Genomic DNA, 19,820 nt, shown 5'->3' with positions numbered 1-19,820 from the left:
GCCAGGCGTGTTTCCGAATCGGATCTGATAGGTTCGGCCGAAGGTCAGTTTTGATCGGCTTTTTGTGCGCTCCTGAAAGGCGGCGGGGTCCTGGACCCACCCACATTTTCATTTGTCGACGATTTCTTCCGAAGTCGAAATCTCGGGTTTTCCAACAATCAGTGCAGAAATTTCTCCCAGGTATAGTTTTAAACCGCATTGAAATAAAGAATAGCAGTGATAGTGGCTTGAAGAACATTGTTCATCAACCTAGCGCAGGGATTGGGAGACGTTGTTTTGCAGTACGGCTGAGACAAGGCATTCGCTCAAATTGACTTTGGTCTCTCCCCTGCTCTGGTCTGGATGATAGAGGAAAAGTAACTATGTAACAGCCCACCTCAAGTCGTAATCAAAGGTGGATACCTTGAATCCCAGAGCATACTGGTACGGTTCCGCAGTAAGGTTCATCGGACGGTTTTTTATACGGCTCTCTCGCGAGATTGGTGAAGTCCGATGCCGGCACAAGGGCAATTTATTCATGGACATACACACACAGACACTTGGCTGTTAATGAGTTTAACTTTTGTTGTTTTCAGAGGAGCTCCTTTGCCTATCATACGGGTATCAAGTTCTTTGTTTTCAGTCTCGCGGCCGACATCATGGCATCAACAATGATGGCACCGGGATCGTTTGCGCCGGAAGATGCGGGCACAACATCAGCCAGCAGGTTGTTGTCAGCAACTCAATCCTTGGATAAACTTCCCGTCACGAAAGTACCATTTCTCGATACAATTGACCACTATGTGTTGAATGCTACGGAAAGTCACCGCATTGCAAGTTTGGTTCTTCGATGCTCCTCCGAGGTCGATACTCACAGTTTCGTCGAACATATCACTCGAGCCTATGCTCATTTTGTTGCTTCTTTCACTGGCCAGAATGATATTTCCTTTGTGCGGCTGAACAGCTTCGGCTCATCTTCATTGGATGAAAAGGCCAAGGCTGTCTGTGTGTCGGCACGAGGGCTGTTGAGAAACGAGTCGCCGAAATCATTGGAAATCGATTATTACACGGTTGAATCCGATGTCAAAGTCGAAACCCAGTTTGGGCTGCAATTTTCAGGGCATTTGACGGAGGAAAATGTAGAAAAGATTGTGGGATCGGAGGTGAGTTTCAAATCGAGACTCTTCCTGCGATTGCTAACCTGGACCAGAGCTTCATACTTCGAATTTACGGTTCTTCGACTCCTGGGCCGGTATCTTTTCAGGTTGAATGCTCGTCGAAACTGATTCCCAAAATGGCTGTGGATCAGACGCTGCGCACTCTCCTTCCTTATATCAAGGCTAATTCGCCAATTACCTTGGAAGAGGGCGAGGCTGAAGAATCTCCGCTGCTATCAGTGTTGAATTTTCCACCGTTGAACAACCCACCACGACTACATCATCGGCTCGAACCATTGCCCACGCCTTTGCTGCACTCCAGCTTCGAGTTCTGGGCGGAGACTGATCCTCATGCGGTTGCATTGGATTTCGTTCATTCTCTCCGCTCAGGTGATAAAGCATCTCGACATACCGTGCTTACCTATGGCGAATTGAATGCAGCAGCGAACACCGTTTCAGATACCATCAAAGCAGAAATCCAGAAAGCCGTTGACCTTGCGAGCTGGTCCCGCATCATTCCTGTTCATATGTCGACATCTCCAGAGCTATACATTTCCTATTTGGGTGTTCTGAAAGCCGGCTATGGATTTTGCCCGATCCCGCAGGATGCACCGGCACAGCGTGTCGATGAGATTCTCAAGGACATAAACTCCCCAGTCATACTTGGCAGAGGGCCATTCAATGCCAACGAAGAAGGAACATTGGGCGGCGTTCTCGCAAAGTCATCGTGGCTGGACGTGGCAGAAATTGTGGGCAAGATGACGTTCCAGATAGAATCCCACCATCTCGAGTCTCGAACTCCATCAGGGAGTGATATTGCGTATCTTCTCTTCACCAGCGGTTCGACAGGTAAACCTAAAGGTGTCCAAATCTCTCATCTGGCTGCGACATGTTCCATCCATTCCCACGCGACATCAATCCCTCTGCCCTCCAGCCTGAATGGCAAGTTCCGGTGGTTCCAGTTCGCTTCACCAACCTTTGACCCATCGTTGATGGAGATCTTCGTGACTCTCAGTTGTGGTGCTACTCTATGTTCGGCTGACCGCGATCTCACATTGACGGACCCGGAGGCAGTGATCAACGAAGCCAAGGCAACCATCATGATGGCCACCCCCAGTCTAGCAGCAGTTTTGAGACCAGAGAAACTTGAGACCCTCCAATATCTCTGGACTATGGGCGAAAAACTAAATCGTACTGTCATAGATAACTTTGCCAAGCACGCTGAATGCGACGATACCTCTGCTCAAAGCCCAAGGATGTTGGTTAACGCCTATGGCCCTACCGAAGGAGCCATCAACTGCACGTATAATGCACCAGTGGGACGGTACACACGCGGATCGATTATTGGCAAGCCCCTTCCAACTTGTGCGATGCTTGTGATTGATCCCAATGACACTGCACCCAGACCCGTTCCGGCCGGAATGTGTGGCGAGCTGGTCCTCGCTGGTCCTCAAGTTGGCTCTGGGTACCTGAAACGACCCGAAGAAACAAGCAAGGCTTTCGTGGAGAGTTCTGAATATGGGCCTTTATACAAAACAGGAGACATGGCAAGAATAGTTTGGGATGAGAATGGCCAGCAAGTGCTCGAGTTCCTGGGCCGAATGACTTCCGATCAAGTGAAGATCAATGGGAAACGACTGGAACTTGGCGAAATTGAGTCTGTTGTCTCCACGGTCCCTGGAATCATCGAAGTTGTTGTGCTGCTTTTGCAGAAGGACCAGAGCGCATCGGGCAAGGAGTGTCTTGTTGCCTGCATCGTGCCTGAAGACAAAAGTAATGCCAAGGTAGAAGTTGTTCGGCGATGTCACGAGGCTGTCATGCGACATCTTCCTTCCTATATGTGTCCTTCCTTTTACGACTTTGTCGACTCGCTTCCACGATCCAGTTCCGGAAAAGTCGATCGCAGGACGATCCTTGCCATGATGAAGAGTCGACATATTGACGGAGGCGCTCCTATATCTGTCGAAGACGTATTATCTTCGTCCGAAAGGGATGCTTGGGATCCATCCGATTCGGATTCACAGTCTGCAAGAGAACTGGTGGTTGAGGCGTTGGCTGTAACAACTGGCCTACGGCCCGAGCAAATCCACCCTTCCGCTGGTATATTTACATTGGGCATAGACAGTCTGGCTGCGGTGCGGTTGCTCCAATTTTTGAGAGAAAAGGGTATACATGGCCTCTCTGTCCGCGATATACTGAGTGCCAAAACACCTCATGGGTTGGTCTCGAAGATCAGGGAGTCTGCCTTCGTACCGCTTGACAGTAAGGCCTCATTTTCTCTGTTGGAGCAGACGTTATCAGATTTTGCCCAACGCACTCTGCCACTTTGTGCTGAGAGACTGGGGCTGAGCACCAGTGCAATTGAATCGGTACTCCCGACAACGGCAACGCAGTCAGGTATGCTGGCAAGCTTTCTACGACGCTCGTCATCAACAGCCGGCGGCCAGAAACCTTCGTACATCTACCATTCAGTCATCAGTCTATGTCACGATGTGAATATTTCAAAACTCAGAAAGTCTTTCGAAGCCGTTATTGCAGATTATGACTCGTTCCGGACAGTCTTTTGTTTGGTAGATGATGACCTGGCACCTTTCGCGCAATGCATCCTACGACAGGATTCGATTCCGCAGCATGATTGGGCCGAGTACTCTGTCGAGTCCGGCAACTCCAACTCTTCAAAAGCTCTCCTAAATCGCGCCCTTACAGAGGCAGAGCGGTCTATCTCTTTGTCCCGGCCACCTTGGAAAATTGCTCTCATCAAGAACTCTAGCGAGACCACTCTGGTTCTCAGCATGTTCCATGGAATTTTCGATGGTGGCTCTCTGCAGTTGCTTCTCGACGATGTCTCTACCGAATACTCTGGCGAGCGACGAGAACGTCGTACACCACTCGGTTATATTGTCAGCCATCATTTCTCTGCGGACAGTGACAAGACATCAGAGTTCTGGAAAGAAGAATTGCAGGGTTACACGCCCATCGCTTTTCCTTCGCTCACACCGGAGCGGCCTTCACAAGAGCTCATGTACGATGCCGTGGAAGTGCCAGCGCGTACAAGTCACCTCGAGTTGAAAAAACAGGCAAGGTCATTGAATTCGACCCCATTATCTGTGCTTCAAGCTGCCTGGGCTTCGATTCTGCTGTCGTATACCGGTACTGAGGATCTTGATGTCGTGTTGGGCAGTGTCGTGTCGGGAAGACTTGACACTGAATCAGAACGTTGCATTGGGCCTTCGTTCACGACAGTTCCATTGCGGCTTGCGCTGGGGAATATTCAAGTTTCAACAAACCGACATGTCGTTCAGCACATTGCAGACGCCAACGCGAGATCCCTTGAGCACCTTCAACCACGGCTTGGTTCCATTGTCACGGATCAGGGACAGCTTCCATATGATACACTGCTGGCGTATCAAGATTTCTCCCTCGGCTCCAACTCAAGCACCCTTTGGACGTCCATCTATCATCCCCCTATGGCCAATGATTTCGCAGTAATGGTCGAGGTGTGGCCAACTAGCGATGGCAATTTGACCTTAAGGGCTACATACAGCAAGGAAAAGCTGGATAGACTATCAACAGAAGCCATGCTGCATGAAATGAGCGACATTGTGGCATTCATTCTGGAATATCCAAACGACTCGTTTTTGAATTCGCCAGCCAGAACTCGGCCAGATCTCAAGTCCATTTCCAACCCGGTACCGAAAAGCATTGAGGAACTTCCTAGCGGTAATTTGCTGCATACCCAGTTTGAGAACCATGCCCACCAGTGCCCGGATGACGTTGCTTTGATCTTCAAAGCCGACCTCGAGAATCCCGAAAATCCTGCGAACATCGAATGGAGCTACGAGGAACTAAATGCAAGGGCCAACGAGCTTGCCCGGGATCTTGTCCATCGCTACGGTCCACTAAAGAATGTTCCTGTACCCATCTGCATCGAAAAGTCGCCTTCGTTATACGTCGCTGTCCTGGGTATCCTCAAAGCGGGTGGTGCGTGGTGTCCAATCGACACATTGTCGCCGTCTGAGAGACGTCGTGGGCTCATCACAAGAACGGGGGCCAAAGTGCTTTTGACTTCCTCTATTGATACATTGAAGCACGATGATACTGTTCCGGAAGGAGTTGACATCGTTGACGTTGCGAAATTTGCGAAGCCTGACTTCTCCGTTGCTTCTTCCAAGATTGTGCCCCCCAACACGACAACGCCCGACGATATGGCATACCTCATTTGGACGAGCGGAACAACAGGAGCTCCAAAAGGTGTGCCTATCAAACATTCTGCCGGAGTCGCAAGCATGATGTCTCTTCAACAATCCATTCCAGTAGACGCTCCTGGAGGTGTTGTCCGCTGCCTGCAGTTCTCACAGTACACTTTCGACGTTTCTATCCAAGATATGTTCTACACTTGGGGCTTAGGAGGGGTTCTGATATCCGCTTCTCGGGAAATCATGCTCTCGTCATTTGATAAGTTGGCTAATGCGACAAACGCGACACATGCACATTTGACTCCATCGTTCGCGGCAGAAGTACGGAGGCAATCATGCCCTTCTCTCAGGGTCGTCACGATGATTGGCGAGAAGTTGCCCCAGTCCGTGGCTGATGACTGGGGAGCTAACATGCGAGCTTTCAACACATACGGTCCAGCGGAAACCACAGTTGTGTCTACGGTTAGGGAGTTTGGTACCGGCAATCAACATGTGAAGAGTGCCAATATTGGATGGCCACTCCAGACGGTCTCCGCATTCGTGGTTGATAACGAAAAGAGGCCAGTGATGAAGAACGCTATAGGGGAATTGGCACTGGGAGGTCCTCAGCTCTCGGATGGCTATCTCGGTATGCCGGAAACAAACAAGACGAAATTTGCCTGGAACGAAGAGGCTGGACAGATCTTGTATTACACCGGTGACTTGGTTCGAATGCTTTCGGACGGTTCCATGGAATACGTCAGTCGTAGAGATGATTTAGTGAAACTTGGCGGCATCCGAGTCGAGTTGAGTGAAATCAGTTTTGCTATTCAGTCCTGCCACGAGCTCGTGGAGCAAGTCGAAACAGTCATCCTGAATCGACCCGATCGCCCAACTGACGTCCTGGTCTCGTTTCTGGCTGCTCCTGGCGCGGCGCAAGATGGAACAGAACGAGTTCTTAACAACGAAGTCGCTGTCGAAATTGCAAGGAGTGCCTCATCTCGAGCCAGGGCAACTCTTCCAGCACACATGTTACCGTCTGTTTACATCGTGGTGCCGAAAGTGCCAAGGACAGCATCTGCAAAGACCGACCGTGCTGCTCTAAAGTTGGCTTACGCCTCAATCGATATCGATCAATGGGAAGCAAAGGTCAATTCACTGAATCTTTCTCAGGAAAACAATCAGGATGACCCCGAAGAGAAGCTAGTCTTGGACATTGTCGCAGAGCTCGTGGATATGCCCTCATCCACAATCAAGAAGGCCGGAAAACTCGCCTCGATCGGACTCAATTCAATCCGTACCATCAGACTGGCATCAAAACTCAATTCGTTGGGCTATAAGGTTTCCGTCATTGATGTCCTGCATTGTTCTTCCATCGGTGAGCTGTTGCAGCTGGTAACCGCCTCAAAGTTCCGAAGTGCACGGTTCAGCAATAATGCCTTGGATCGTTTTCATGATAAATGGGCTGGACAAGTGGCATCGAAAATATCCGAATCTTGCCGCGTCACTTGGCCAACTCCCGTTCAAGAGAGTCTTCTCAGCGAGACAATGGGTACTGTTGACAGATATTGGAGCAATCATTTCTTCTTACTTCGCGAGGATGTTGACTTGGCGCGTCTGCGAAGCGCATGGGCTGCAGTGGCGAGCCAAAATGAAGCTCTTAGGGCGGCGTTCGTCCCAGCTGCCGAACTCGATCGCATCGACGATGAACTGGAATATGCTGTTCTACAACTTATCTACGCGAAGCCGTTCCTTGACTGGGAGGAAATCGAGTGCACTGAAGAGAATTTTCACGAGGCAGTACGCTCCAGAGTGTCAAGGGTCATGAAGGATCGCCAGGAGAAGTATTTCAGATATCCTCCCTGGGCAGTTACGATTTACCATCGTGGAAGTGATCGCGTTTTGCTTCTCACATTGCATCACTCGATCCATGATGGAACCTCTCTGGGGTACGTTTTTGACGACGTGCAGTCCTCCTATGTCTCTGAGGCTCCGCGCCGACACCAGTTGGTTGATGCTCTATCCTCTTCGGAATGGATTGCGAAAAATAGCAGTGACACAGTCGACTTCTGGCGTCATGAATTACACGAGTTCTCAGGGACGGATGCTCCAGCATGGCCGGACCTTACCAACAAAAGGTTACCTGTTGGCGAGGCACCCCCGCGCGGATTCCTCTTCAAGCAGCAGGCTCTAGCCATGACTGCAACTCAGCTTCAGTCACGCGCTATTGACTTGGGCGTATCATCCATCACCACTCTTCTCCGGACTGCTTGGTCCTTTGTGGTATCGTGCTACCTAGGAGCTCAGGCGACAATTGTCGGCGAGACTCTTTCCGACCGTGTCCTGTCCCCGACGTTTGAAGATATCATCGGTCCACTGATATCCGTTGTGCCTATTCCATTCATCATGAGAGGTACTGTGAGAGAGTTACTCGCAGAGCAGCAAAGGTTGTCGATTGAAGCCTGGAAGCATCGGCACGTTCACCCCCGCCAAGTTCAAAAAATCCTTGGACGTCAGCGAGGAGAGGCGTTGTACTCTGGCATCTTCACTTTCCACCCTTCGATCAAGAACGATCAATCACAGAGTTCCCCCTTGTGGCGCGAGCAGGAAGACATCATTGGGCTGAGTGTGGAGCATCCAATGGCGCTGAATGTCTTTCACAGGCCGGATGACTCGATTGTTCTCGAGCTGTCCTGCCTAAAATCCATCATGAACGAAGAACATCTATCACTATTCTTACAACAGGTAGTTGCCTGTATTACGGCAATGCTGGAGCATCCGGACGAATCAATTATCGGTCTCTCAAGCCACCTGCCCAAAAATCTGCTCTCCATTTCTGTGCCTACCATCAGCATGGAAGTTGCCGAATCAGTTAAGTTGTCTCCGACACATTGGTTATCTAAATACGCAGAGGAGCATCCAGACTGGCTTGCTGTCGAAGTCGTTAGCGAGCTCCAGCGAGGCACTGTCGAGAAAGAAAGTCTGACTTTCGGGACGTTGAATGAGCTTTCAGATCGAGTTGCGTCATATATTTTATCTCTTGGGATTCAGCGACGAATTATTGCTCTTTGCTCGGGCAGGACGCTTCTTTCGTACCCTGTCATTGTGGGCATTTTCAAGTCCGGAAATACTTACCTACCGATCGACGAAGCTTTGCCGGACGAACGAAAAGGGTTTCTCGTGTCGGATGGCGATTGCCCTCTTCTTTTCACGGAATCCAATCTACTGAGCACATTTAGCAAGGTACCAGATTCATGCAAGATCGTTACTATTGATGGGTCAGAATACTCTGATGTTCTGAGAACGCCTGCGAGTGTGCCTGATGTGCAATCCTCCCCTGAAGATGTCGCATATCTTCTGTACACATCTGGCTCCACAGGACAGCCGAAGGGAGTCCTCGTTACTCGAGGCAACGTGTCGGCCTTCGTCGAGGCTCAGTCCGAGTTTATCTGTCGCGCAGCTCCAGCTACAAGGGAACTTGGAGGCACGGGCAAATGGCTTGCCCTTGCTAGCAGAGCGTTCGACGTTCATATCGCTGAAATGATCCTTGCCTGGCGTCATGGTCTTGCAACGGTTACAGGACCGCGAACAATGCTCCTTGATGACCTTCAATTGGCCCTTACTGAACTGGATATCACACATGCGAGCTTCGTTCCGTCTCTGCTTGACCAGGCCAACATTGTCCCAGAGCATTGCCCTCTTCTGCGATACCTGAGTGTTGGTGGCGAGAAAATATCACAGCGAGTTCTCAATACATGGGGAGAGTCGGACGCTGTTGCGCTTGTAAACGCATACGGTCCAACAGAAGTCACGATCGGATGCAGTTCTACCCTCGTGACACGAGAGACGACAATCAGGAACATTGGGCGTCCACTTGGGTCAAGCGTTGCTCACGTTTTAGTTCCTGGAACGGAAACATACACTCTTCGTGGTCAGCCAGGGGAACTCTGTTTAACGGGTGATCTTGTGGCGAAGGGTTATCACAATAGACCAGATGCGAAAGGCTTCATCGAGAATTTCAAGGGTACTAGAATGTACAGAACCGGTGATGCAGTTCGATTGTTAGCCGACGACTCTCTAGAGTTCCTGGGCCGCGGAGATGATCAGACAAAGATTCGTGGTCAACGCTTGGAACTTGGCGAAGTCTCTGAAGTGATTCGGTCTTCGTCATCGGTTTCTATTGACGTCGTTACTATGATTGGAAAGCACCCAAGTATCGCTCGTACGCAGCTCATCTCCTTCATTGCCGACTCGGAGAAACGTCAAGCAAACAAAGACAAGACAGTGACAATTGTGGATTCGATACGGCCATCTTTGGAAAGGGAGCTTCGCGAAGCCTGCCAACGGAAACTTCCCGCGTACATGGTGCCGGAAGTCATCATTTCAGTCTCTCACATTCCCATCGCGCCAATGTCAGGGAAAGCCGACGTTAAGCAACTGCAGACACTATTCGCCCAGATTCCGCTATCTTCGCTGCTGCACACTAATGATGGCACGGCTCAACTCACCACTGGGACTGGCGAGACCACAGAACTCACCGCAGAGGAGAAGTCCATCATCGAAATACTGCAGCAAGTTGTGCAGGTGGACCGCTCTGTGCTCACTTCGACGACAAACATATTCGAAATCGGCATCGACAGTATCAGTGCCATCAATTTGTCAGTCAAACTCCGAAATATGGGCTACGAAGCATCTGTAGCGTCCGTCTTGCAGAACCCAGTGGTTAAACAACTTGCCCGACTACCCAGAAGCAATATGACCCACGACAACATGAACCGGGCAGATGAATTTTTCCATACGCTTATGGATGAATTCATCAAGAGCTCTCCAAATACGGATCCCAGTTTGATATGCGCCGTCTTCCCATGCTTACCACTCCAAGAAGGTCTCGTGGCTCGCACAATCAATGCAGATGGCAATTCGTTATATGTCAATCACGTCGTTCTAGAGCTGGTTCCCGATGTTGATTTGGCACGGCTTCGCCTTGCTTGGGAGGAAACAGTGCGGGAAAATGATATTTTGAGGACGGCCTTCGTTCCGTTGGGAGATAGGATTGTCCAGGTAGTGTTCCGTCCAGAAAGTCACAAGGCAAAGTGGATCGAGTTGGAGCAAGAAGACCTGGACGATGCGTCGTACCAAAGAGACACTGCCCGCGACATCGTTCGAAATATTTCATCGGCGCCCCCTATTCGGTTGCTGGCGACATCAAGTCAGAGTGGACGGAGGTATCTGAGGATATCGCTACACCACTCCATTTATGATGGTGAATCTCTGTCAATGATTCTTGACGAAGTTGGGAGACGATACGTTGGGAAACAAGTGATAAAGAGAGGAGATGCACGGCTATTCCTCAGCTACTTGAATTCTCAAGACGAAGATAAGGCAAAAGATTTCTGGACACAGCGGCTTAAGGGTTGTCGGCCGACGCTATTCCGAGATGATGGGGCAGCACCCTCAGAAGAGGCCATCGTCGTGCATCGTACTTTGTCCTCAAAACTTTCTGACGTCGAAAGCCTTGCATCTGCCCTTCACACTACGGCTCCTGCCCTAATTTCCGCAATATTTGCCCTTGTTCTCGCGGATCTGAAGGATTCTGCCGATATCACTTACGGTATGGTTCTCTCAGGAAGGACGATACCGGTTCCAGGTGCGGATACAGTTCTACTTCCCTGTATCACAACAATACCGGCGAGACTGTCCGTTGACGGTCTCTCGTCCGTCAAGGACGTCGTGAAAGCAGTCACAGAAAGCTACACGAGCTCTCTCGAATTCCAGCATACATCACTCAGGCATATACAGCGTTGGCTGCGGCTAGAGGGCGCTTTGTTCGACTGCTTATTCTCATTCATCCGGACATCAGACCCAAGCTCTCATGGTCTGTGGACGGATGTAAAGAGTCACATGCCTGCGGATTATCCATTTGCAATCGAGGCAGAGGCCGAAGCGGTATCCAACAAACTGCATTTGCATTGCGGCTACACATCAACGTTTGGTGATCAAGACGAGGCGCAGAGAGTTCTCGAGAAAATGGACATCATACTGTCCGAGCTTGTTGATGGCGAGGATCCCGCACTATCCAATTTCAATCTGTCTGCGTACATGACGGCTAGTATGACCGAAGATCTTTCTACGTGGGACAACATGCAGTGGTCACCATTGGAGACAAAACTGGGGGAGCTTGTGTCTGACTTCTGTCAAATTGAAATCGGCCAAATCACGAAAGGAGCGTCGTTCATCGGTTTCGGAATTGACTCTGTTCTCGCCATCCAATTTGCGCGAAAGCTACGAGAAAACGGCATCAAGGCGTCTTCTGCAGATGTAATGCGCTTTTCCTGCGTCGGAGCATTGGCAGCACATATCCAGGAGACTTCTGGTTGTGAATTGCTCTCATCTGCTCCACGCCAGACAACGGTGGACCTTAGCTCAGTTGAGCCTCAGATCCCTCTGCTCTCTGAGAATGATACTATCTGCAAACTTTTCGAATGCTCACCGCTGCAATCTGGGATGCTCACTCAAACTATTGCATCATCAGGTGAAATGTACGTTCACCCACATGTCGTCCGCTTGCATGATTCCGTCGATATCGCGGCGTTGAAATCTGCCTTTGCACAAGTCATCTCCTCAAACGATATCCTACGCACTTCATTCCATTCGTTCCCAGAACTTGGCTATGCATGGATTGGAGCTGTGCATTCAAGTCCGCCGCTCGAATGGCATGAGATTCAAACCTCCGGTGAGACGCTGATCGACGTCCGCAAAACAATTCATTTCCGTGACGAAACTTCCTTCGAGTCTCCACCACTGCGCATCTATGTGATAACCAATGACGTCGGAAGATATCTGGCCGTTGTCATGCATCACGCTCTATATGACGGAGTGTCTTTGCCATTCATATTCGATGATGTCGCCGCAATATATAACGGGATCATACCATCTTCGCGGCCACAGTTCTCCGAAGTTGTAAGCGTGATTCTGGAAAATGGACAGCGAGCAGTCGAACATTGGTGTCAGAAGTTACGCGGATACCGAGTGGTTGAAATTCCGGCCCTAGATACAGTCCAAGAGGAACGAATGCTGGTAACGGAGCGAAAGCTTGAGCTCGATGCTTCCCATATCGCAGCAAGCTGCAGGGAGATGGAAGTGACAGTGCAGACAGTCGCTTTGCTAGCTTTTGCGAAGGTATACGCAACTATAGTTGGCCAGAGGGACATTGTCTTTGGGCACGTTGTCGCTGGTCGCTCCTTGAGTATCCCGAATGTAGAGCGCACTATTGGGCCACTGTTCAACACCGTTCCTGAGCGAGTCACATTCGATTCGAAGATCATCAGCAACAAGACGATGGCCAAACGGATTCAGAGCTCGAATGCGGACGCACAAGAATATCAGCACGCCCCCCTTAGACAAGTGCAAAATGAGTTCCGGAAGCGATACCACTCAGAGTCGGCCGCCTTATTCGACGCGCTCTTCGTCTTCCAGAAAATATTCGACACTGAGCAAGAGAATATGGGCAAGATGAGGCCGATCTGGGAAGCCCATGATATGCAGGATTTTGTTTCTGGGGCAGAGCATAAGCTGAATGTGGAGGTTGAGCATGCCTCATCCGGTATCATCATCCGCGCATCCTGCAACAGCAAATACCTTTCCCTGGAAGGATTGGAGTCGTTTCTATTTGATTTCAACATGGCATTCCGCGATGTCGTCGAACGGCCAACCCAGCCAGTGATTTCGGTCCCAGCGAAGCTTCAACATATTCCACTGCGGTCGGCTTCTGAACGCGGCGAGATGCAAACCAAGCAGCACCTGGACTCTGAAGAGCTTCCAAGTGAACAAACGGTCAGGGACATACTTGCTGACGTTGCTGGTGTATCTCGCGATGTCATTCAGCCAACCACTAGTATTTATGCCATTGGCCTTGATTCTATTGCCGCGATTCGAGTCGCTGCATTGGGACGTTCCAAAGGATTGAGACTTGGTGTCTCCGACGTTCTTCAGGGCCAGACATTGAGAGGCATCAGCGAACGTGTGTCATGCGTTGAGGACCGTGTACCTGCTGATTTGACAAAACCTTCATCAGAAGAGAGTCATTCTCTGCGGAAGAATGTTGCAGCCCAGCTTCGCATCCCGGAGGATGATATTGAGACGGTAGTTCCCTGTCTCAGTGGCCAGATATACCACCTCGCAAGCTGGCTCAAGTCTGGGCGAACATTATTTGAACCAGCTTGGGCTTACTCGTCGAATCAGGGGCGGTTGGATTCGGGTCGGTTGCAAGATGCCTGGACGAAATTGAGACAGAGACACCCAATCCTTCGAACCTGCTTTGTCGCCCTCAATTCATCTGACGTCTTCCAAATCGTCTTGAAACGTGCTGTGTCAGATGATGGGACGTTCGAAATTGTCACGTCCTCTGACACAGTCCTCGAGGCTACCAAGTCACAAGCCAGGAAGGAGGTCCTGCGTCCGTCGTCAATGTATACTCCTCCTGTGCGACTGCGCCATATACAAGCCCAGGATGGTGACAGTATTATCCTCTTGGTAAATCACGCTGCTTATGACGCATGGACAATCCATATGTTTGTCGCGGAGTTGGAGGCGCTCTACCAGGGTGACTTCAATGAGGGGCATGCTTCTGTCACCAACTTCCCGGATTTTGTCAACCATATTGTCCAGTCTGTGAGGGAGGAGGACACTACTCGATATTGGTCCACTACTCTTGCATCGAGTACCTCGACGATCGTTCAGTCATCGGTTCCAGAGGCGAATGCAGCCACAGTCCGGAGTCGACACCTATTCGTCGGCTCATGGCAAGCCTTTAAAGGCGTTTCCCGTGCCGAAGAGGTCTGCAAATTTCATGGTTTTAGCCTTCAGCTTGTGGTTCTTTACGCATTCGCGCAAACATTGGCCAGATGGACCAAGAACACCAGTCCGACGTTTGGACTGTACCAGAACGGGAGATCGGCCGCATACCCTGACCTTGAAAAACTGTCGGGACCATGCCTGAACGTGCTGCCATTCACAATTCAAAACACTCTTGATGCATCTGACAATGACACATCGGTTGTTGTTGACAAGATACGCACGGTGCAAGCTGCGCTTGCGGAACGTGCTCCATATGAGCAGAGTCTCCTGCCAAAGGTCCTCCAAGAGTGGCAGCGAACTACTTCCTCGCCTTCTCTTCATTTGTTCAACGCATGGGTCAACCTTTTGTGGTCTGGGCTCGACTTGCATGCGCTGAATGGTGGCAAGAGCTCAATTTTCACGCCCTTGTCCATCGGGTTGCCAACAGACTTTATTCCGGACGGTGCAGGGTTTTTGGGAGAACAAACTGCGGTCTCTACACTCAATACAAGTTTCTTGCCGGACCAGAACGTTTTTGTTGACATTGGACCGGATCCTGGGAATCCTGATACATTGGGAATCGGTGTACGCGTGGAAGGAGGGGCAATGAATGAACAAGAGGCACGAGCATTCATAGGTGACATCGTGAAGGCAGTTGAAGGGCTCTTGAGTGCACTTGGGAATGCATCCAAAGGCCAAGCATGAATTTAACAGATGCATTCTGTTTTGACTTGGAATGTGAAATAGTGCTTCCATCACCCCGAGCATGAATTCAACTTCATGCTGTGACTGTTTGGATAAGGAATATAAGCTAGGATATATCAACAGGTAGATTCTGATCCTAGGAGATTAGCATGTTTAATACGAGTTTTCGTCCAGGAGTAGGGTTACTATGCACGAGGTACACGACCCGGAATGGAAAGGGCATCCGACGGATTGTAAGAAGCCAAGACTCAATCAACGAATCCATGGACAAGCATTGAAGACAGTTAAGGTACATCAAATCTCAGCTGATCGAGTAATTACTCCGTATGCAGGTAGGTAGTCTAATAATCCACCAAGTCATGGACCCTGTACGCCTGTATCAAAGTGACTACACGTATTCAATCCACTACTGAATTGATATTGCAGGTGCGAATGTTCATTGCGAAGCATAGGAAGTATCCAACCGAGAATCAATGTCACTGTCATCGGCTACGCCGGCTTCCACTCATAATGATGTGGTCCCTTAGCCACTGGTCCCGGATCTTCTCCAGGCACTCCTGGTTTGTTATATGCATGTGCGCCGAAATAATCCATTTGAGCCTCCATGAACTTGGTAGGCAGCTTTGTTCCGTTTACGTATTTGAGATACTCGAGACTGGCCGACATAGCGGGCACATATGCATCGATTTCGGTGCATTTTAAAACAATTTCCCTCAAAGGTTGGTAATTTTCGCGGAGGGCGCGCGAAACGCTGTCGACGAACTTCAGATTCCTGATGTTCGGGTTTGCCTCAAAGACTGGCTGAAGCATGTCCGCGATATACTCTGACTGGATAATACATCCGGCGCGCCAAATTTGGATGCAGTCGGCAAGGTTTATGTTCCATTTCTCATCGTCCGAGGCTCGCGCGATCAGTTCCAACCCCTGGCAGAATGAAGCCAAGTACGATGCGAAAACAGCTCGCCGAAGCTTCTCAATGAAATCATTCTTGTCTTTGATTGACAGAGGCTTCGGCAAGGGAATCTGGAGCTTTTCTGCGACCACTTCTCGTTCTTGTCGGTTACCGCTGGCGACTCTCAGGTAGTGAGCAGCGGCAAGAGTTGGAGCGGCGATATGCCGCTGAGCAGTCTCCATGATGGTCCAGTACGGCGTGCCTTCCGTATCATCGTCGTCCTGCACAACCTTGTCGAGCACATCATCCAGCACATAGCCATTCGTCGAATCAGCCCCTTCTCCTTTTTCATCACCCTTTGCGCTCTTCCGCTTTCGTAACATGTCTGCGCCAATATTCAACAAGTACGTCTCCCTCAACTCTCCTTCTTTGTTCCACTTTGTGAAGACATCAGCGATCTCATCGTAGTTCATCCCAAGACCGTAGTGTAAGATGGCCCACGCTTCGCATGTCGTTGACAGCATTCCCCCTTCAATTCCGTTGTGGCACATCTTGACGTAGTGTCCTGATCCTCCAGGACCAACATATGTCACACACGGCTTTCCAGTTTTCCGATCCTTGGCAGAATAAAGCTGCAGTAGCGGAAGCACCTCTTCGACAGCCTCCTTGTCACCTCCTGGTGAAAGGCTTGGTCCACGCCGAGCCGACTGGTAGCCACCTGATACTCCCATCCCGATCCATTTGACACCCAAGGGCTTAAGCTCTTCCTGCCGTCGCTCCGTTCGGCGATAGTTTTCATTCCCACCGTCGAGAATGATATCGCCAGGTTTCAAATCATGTTTGATTTTTTGTAAAACTGAGTCCGCCGGATGTCCATGGGTAATCGAGAACATGAACAGCTTTCGTTCACCTTTACCCTCGAGCGATTTTGTGAATTCGTCGATATCCTTGAAGAAAGAAATCTTTCCCTTGAACTTGCCCTCCTTTTTTTGAGAAACTTCCGCAGTGTACATCAATCTGTCAATATTTTTCCCCGCTATGTCCCATACTGACACATCTAGACCCATTTCCGCAAAAGCAAGGGTCATCATAGACCCCATGCTGCCAGCCCCGACGACGCCGATGCATTTGAATCTTTGAATTGGATCGGCCATTATGTCCGTTGGTGTCACTTTTCAAACCCGGACGAAGTAAGTCTTTTCAAAATCAATCAGAAGTAATGGGGTGATATGGACTTTGGGGGAATTTTGTTCGCGTAGGGGGCGTCAAACGGCTCTTCCCCCCGAATCATATTATCGAATGATGACAGCTATCTATTGGGACAATGATCGAGTAAAGTGACCTGCAGGTCCAGGATATTTTGGCCAATACCAGCTACCACTGATAGTGGCAAAAGAAGATGACGTCGTGTGACGCGACGATCGAGTTGCTGTGACGTTGGGTACTCTACATTGGTCAAGATGATGCGGTAGAATTCTGGGAATTTCCTTTATTAGGGCATCTTATTCCATGTTCGTGGAAGTTAAGGAACGCCTTTTTTTTTGTTCTTCGAAGATCGATCAGCAGAACACCTATTGTGTATTCTGAACTACTTAGAAGTGTTGATTGAGTCGCCAGATTGTTCGAACAAGAGGTACAGGTACTAGGTAATAGAGTAATAGCAGTGTTTCCTATCTGAATCAAGATGGCTTGATTGCGGGCAAGCTAGTCGTAAGATAGAATCTTTGAATACGTCCTGAAAGCTAATGAGAACATCAAGAACGATAATACTATTCAATGCCCTCATAATGTCCCATTCGGGAACTCTGGTGCTGCTCCTGCGAGTGCCGTTCCGGATGACGATGCTCGGATTTTACTTAAGGGTTAGGGTTGCCGGTCCCACCTCCCGACAAATTTCTTCTTCCCTTTGCCAGTTGTCAGGAACCGTGCCCACAAACGCGGAAGTTTTCTCTCAGGAATGTACACAATAAAGGTACCTATTGAGGTCATTGACGAAGAAACAAGACATTTCACACAGCCAGAAAGCACTCGGCAAAACAGCTATGACAGCAACGAAAGTTATTGGCCGTCTCAGCGCAACAGAGCAGCTGGCCTGCTGTAAATGTCGTAATAACGACATCATATGGTGCGCCTACAATGCTAGGTGTGTTCCCAGCATCAAATTCGTATTCGAGTTAGCTCAGATTTTCGGAAATGAAAACCGGCTGTCTTCGTAGAACAAGATTCGCTGGCAAAAACCATCGCTTACTTTGTCATGTTCATGCCTATTCGAATCGTATTGTATCAGTTTACTGGTGGGATGTATTTCCGTGAGATATGGAACGTCGAGCAGCGTGTTGATTCGATACCAACGGGAATTCCATCATCGCTACGTCCAGAGTGTGCTAGATACTGCTTTTGTACCGATTAGAACCCTCCAAAAAAAACAATGAATTTCTGTCAATTGTTTTTTTTGCAAGAGACGACTCTAAACGTCCTGATCTCTAGAACTAGAGTCTCAAACGGACGATTCGAGACCAGAGCGATGCCTAGCCCCATCTCTCTCGCGTCTCTTCGCAAAATTCCTCTTGCATATGCCAGCTGCTCCATTGGAACACACCCATCCGATACGCTGCCTCGAAAACTGGAAGCCATTTCCAATGCTGGGTTCACTGCGATTGAGCTTTCCTTTCCAGACCTTGTAGCATATGCCAAGTCCACTGTTAACGAGCTGATTGACGAGGAAAATTATCCGGAGCTCAGTAAAGCTGCAAAAGATATCGCAAGGATATGCAAATCGCTCAACCTTGAGATCATGATGTTGCAGCCATTTTCCAATTTTGAAGGGTGGCCAAAGGGTTCGAGCGAGAGGGAAGAAGCTTTTACCCGGGCTCGAGGCTGGATTCAGTTGATGCGCGCTTGCGGAACAGATCTCCTTCAAGTAAGCTCTTTTAACTCTAAATCCGGAGCCGTTGCTGACGGAAGATGATAGGTTGGGTCGACAGATTCAGATGAGCAGAAGATCACTCATAACCGGGATGATATTATTCAAGATTTGCGGGAATTGGCAGACATGCTCGCAAAAGAAAACTTTCGAATGGCGTATGAAAACTGGTGTTGGGCCACTCATGCACCAACCTGGAAGGATGTTTGGGAGATAGTAAGAGACATTGACAGACCTAACGTTGGACTTTGTCTCGATACTTTTCAAACTGCCGGCAGCGAATGGGGTGACCCTACGACAGAGTCAGGTTTAATTGAAGACATTTCCAGAGAAGAGTTGGAAAAGCGATGGCATGCAAGTTTAGAGGAACTGGAAAAGACCATACCCCCATCAAAAATCTATTTATTGCAGATTTCTGACGCATACAAGCCGAAAAGGCCACTTGAAAGGAAAGTTCTTCGTGGTTTGAGACCTCGTGGTCGATGGAGTCATGATTATCGACCATTCCCTTACAATGGTGGTTACTTGCCAGTAGAGGATGTTGCCAAAGCAGTCCTCAAAACTGGCTTCAGAGGGTACTTTTCCATGGAGGTTTTTGATTCAGGGCCAGAAGGGAAAGGAAAGGACTATGATATGCAAGAATTCGCAAAAGACGGGATGCAAAGCATGCAAAGGTTATTTAAGAATGTTGCGGAAACTGACTAATGAACTGGCTCACTATGATGCGTTTTATGTGCTTTTGCTAGAGTACCAACAATCGATCACGTCAACATTAAACACACACTGGAGATGAGAAATAGAAGATCGCCCGACTAAACCTGGAATATTTTTTCCAACAATCTACATGGTGTTTTAGTTGATTTTGATGATTAGCGCAACGGACTGTTCCCAAATGCTTTCAAAGAAACCGATCCTAGCACAGAGTGGGCAGCATATGCATGCCCATGACAGGATCTTCCAACGAAGTGACAGTTTGCAGGAACTAGCTTACTCACCATATTGTTTGTCGAGCTCCGACCTACGGCAGATACTCTATGAGGGCAACGAAAATGATACTGGAACAGCGGTACTGAGCACTGGGAGAGAAACTGCCGTAAGGCCCGCAGCCAATGTCGAAATTCATGACGTCCCGGGAGGCGCAATTACTCCAGCAA

At 49.4% G+C, this 19,820-nt stretch overlaps 3 protein-coding genes across 3 annotated transcripts; 2 read left to right on the top strand and 1 right to left on the bottom strand.

The window, feature by feature from the left end:
* Window positions 1–638: 638 nt before the first annotated feature.
* Window positions 639–14,851, top strand: VTN49DRAFT_303 (uncharacterized protein; the record flags this gene model as incomplete). The annotated part of the gene is made up of 2 exons (XM_069410821.1): window positions 639–1,142; window positions 1,190–14,851. The coding sequence occupies 2 exons, from the start codon at window positions 639–641 to the stop codon at window positions 14,849–14,851; spliced, it is 14,166 nt and encodes a 4,721-aa protein (XP_069271477.1).
* A 489-nt stretch (window positions 14,852–15,340) lies between these two features.
* On the bottom strand, window positions 15,341–16,897 carry VTN49DRAFT_302 (uncharacterized protein; the record flags this gene model as incomplete). The annotated part of the gene is made up of 1 exon (XM_069410810.1): window positions 15,341–16,897. One exon carries the CDS (start codon window positions 16,895–16,897, stop codon window positions 15,341–15,343), a length of 1,557 nt encoding a protein of 518 aa, XP_069271476.1.
* A 1,370-nt stretch (window positions 16,898–18,267) lies between these two features.
* On the top strand, window positions 18,268–18,979 carry VTN49DRAFT_301 (uncharacterized protein; the record flags this gene model as incomplete). Its single annotated transcript, XM_069410799.1, has 3 exons — window positions 18,268–18,663; window positions 18,715–18,838; window positions 18,900–18,979. 3 exons carry the CDS (start codon window positions 18,268–18,270, stop codon window positions 18,977–18,979), a joined length of 600 nt encoding a protein of 199 aa, XP_069271475.1.
* Window positions 18,980–19,820: the final 841 nt, after the last annotated feature.

This window comes from Thermomyces lanuginosus (genome assembly GCF_041956635.1).
Source record: "Thermomyces lanuginosus strain ATCC 200065 unplaced genomic scaffold VTN49scaffold_15, whole genome shotgun sequence".
Lineage (NCBI taxonomy): Eukaryota > Fungi > Ascomycota > Eurotiomycetes > Eurotiales > Trichocomaceae > Thermomyces > Thermomyces lanuginosus.
This window is presented reverse-complemented; position numbering and strand designations above follow the sequence as displayed.